A 2,377-nucleotide genomic window follows, 5' to 3' on the forward strand; every position below is an offset into this window, starting at 1 on the left:
AAGCTCAGAAATGACATAACTGGTTTTCAACAGTTGGATAGTGAGTCTTTATATGAGGCATGGGAGAGGTTTAAGGAGCTCTTGCGTAAATGTCCTCATCATGGCATTCCTCATTGGATTCAGATGGAGACTTTCTACAATGGTTTAAGTGGACAAACTCGATCCATAGTTGATGCATCAGCCAATGGGGCTATATTGGCAAAGTCTTACAATGAGGCTTATGAAATTTTGGAAAGGATGGCCAACAACAACTACCAATGGCCAGCTGAAAGAACTGCTGCAAGTAAGAGGGTGGCTGGAATTTATGAGTTGGATGCAAGTGATGCCTTAATCGCACAAGTTTCATCTCTCACTAGTGTGTTAAAATCTGTAAACTTGGCTGCAATTGTACAACCACAACAAAATCTAGCAGTCTCTTGTACATATTGTGGTGGGGAGCATGTCTTTGATAGTTGTCCATCTAACCCAGAATCAGCCTACTATGTTGGTAATTTCAGCAAAGCTAATAACCCATATTCCAACACTTATAATCCTGGTTGGAGGCAGCACCCTAACTTCTCTTGGAATGGTCAAGGACAGAATGTAGGCCCATCATCTACCCCAACTAGACCTTACCAACTTCCAAGTGCTCAACAGCAAGTGAAGATTCAGCCTATAGAACCTTCTTCATCAATTGAGCTCCTATTGAAAGAATACATGGCAAAGAATGATGCAATTATTCAGAGCCAAGCAGCTTCATTGAGAAATTTGGAGAATCAAGTTGGGCAGCTAGCTAATGCTTTAAGCAACAGACCTCAAGGATCACTGCCAAGTGATACTGAAAATCCTAGGCGGGAAGGCAAAGAGCATTGCAAGGTTATTTCATTACGGAGTGGGAAATATATAGAGCCACCTCATGTTAAGTCCAATCAACCGAAGGAAACTAATCCTGTCCAAGAAGAAAGGGAAAAGGAAGATCCAAAGTGGCTGTTCAAAAAGACCAATCTGATTTTGAACACCAAAGTGTTGAACCACCAGCCACAGCTCCATTGCAACAGGGTTCTCCAGAAAAAGTGCCTTATAAACCACCCCCCTTTCCTCAAAGATTTCAAAGGCAGCAACAAAACCATCAGTTCAAGAAATTCTTGGATGTTTTGAAGGAGCTCCACATCAATATACCATTGGTAGAAGCACTTGAACAAATGCCAAATTATGTGAAATTCATGAAAGACATCCTTTCTAAAAAAAAAGATTTGGAGAGTTTGAAACAAGAGCCATGACACAAGAGAGTAGTGCCTTCTTGCTGAACAAGCTTCCTCAAAAATTAAAGGATCCCGGGAGTTTCACCATTCCTTGTGCTATTGGAGAAAATTATATTGGGAGAGCCCTTTGTGACCTTGGAGCTAGCATTAACCTTATGCCAATGTCAATCTTCAAGAAGCTTGGTGTGGGAGAAGCAAGGCCAACTACAAGAACACTTCACCGGGCCGATAGATCCTTAGCTCATCCCGAAGGAAAAATTGAAGATGTCTTGGTAAGAGTTGATAAGTTCATCTTCCCCGCTGATTTCATTGTTCTTGATTTTGAAGCCGATAGAGATGTGCCCATCATTCTTGGAAGACCCTTCTTGGCCACTGGAAAGACTTTGATTGATGTGCATAAAGGAGAATTAACTATGAGGGTAAATGGAGAGCAAGTCACTTTCAATGTTCTCCCGTGCAATGAAATCTCCAGATGAGATAGAGCAATGCTCAATGGTAGATATCATAGAGGAGCTGGTTTTAGAAGAAGTTGAGACAAAGGGTAGTAAAGATCCATTAGAGCTTTCATTAACATCTGAAATTTCACAAGTGGGTGATGAAGCAGGTAGCTACATTAAATGGTTAGATGCAAGACCAGCTGAGACATTAAGAAAGAATGGATTTGATCCTCTTGTATTATCTGAGCATGCAACTCAATCTCCTAAGCCATCAATTGAAGAGCCTCCTGTGTTAGAATTGAAGCCTCTTCCAGGACACCTTAGGTATGCCTATTTGGGTGAAGGAAAGACACTTCCAGTTATCATTTCAGCAAAGTTAAGCTAACAGCAGAGCAAGAAGATATGTTAATTAAAGTGCTGAAGAAATACAGCAAAGCATTAGGATGGACCATATCGATATCAAGGGAATCAGCCCATCAATTTGCATGCACAAAATTCTGCTGGAAGACTGCTGTAATAATTCTGTGGAGCATCAAAGGAGGCTGAATCCAATTATGAAGGAAGTGGTCAAAAAGGAAATCATTAAATGGTTAGATGCTGGGGTGGTGTATCCAATTTCAGACAGCAAGTGGGTGAGTCCAGTACAATGTGTCCCCAAGAAAGGAGGAATGACAGTTGTGGAGAATGATAATAAGGAGT

The 2,377-nt window shown here is 41.1% G+C and overlaps 1 protein-coding gene and 1 non-coding gene across 2 annotated transcripts; one reads left to right on the forward strand and one right to left on the reverse strand.

Annotated features, from left to right (window-relative positions):
* On the reverse strand, positions 1-107 carry LOC149023929 (small nucleolar RNA R71). Its single transcript, XR_016171858.1, has one exon. It is a non-coding gene; the product is annotated as a small nucleolar RNA R71 (small nucleolar RNA).
* A 1,148-nt stretch (positions 108-1,255) lies between these two features.
* On the forward strand, positions 1,256-1,717 carry LOC149023930 (uncharacterized). Its single transcript, XM_089143380.1, has one exon. It carries the CDS (start codon positions 1,256-1,258, stop codon positions 1,715-1,717), a length of 462 nt encoding a protein of 153 aa, XP_088999506.1.
* The last annotated feature ends 660 nt before the right edge of the window (positions 1,718-2,377 follow it).

This window comes from Hakea prostrata, chromosome 2 (genome assembly GCF_041222555.1).
Source record: "Hakea prostrata isolate BN-2017 chromosome 2, UWA_Hpros_2, whole genome shotgun sequence".
In the NCBI taxonomy this organism is placed as follows: Eukaryota; Viridiplantae; Streptophyta; class Magnoliopsida; order Proteales; family Proteaceae; genus Hakea; species Hakea prostrata.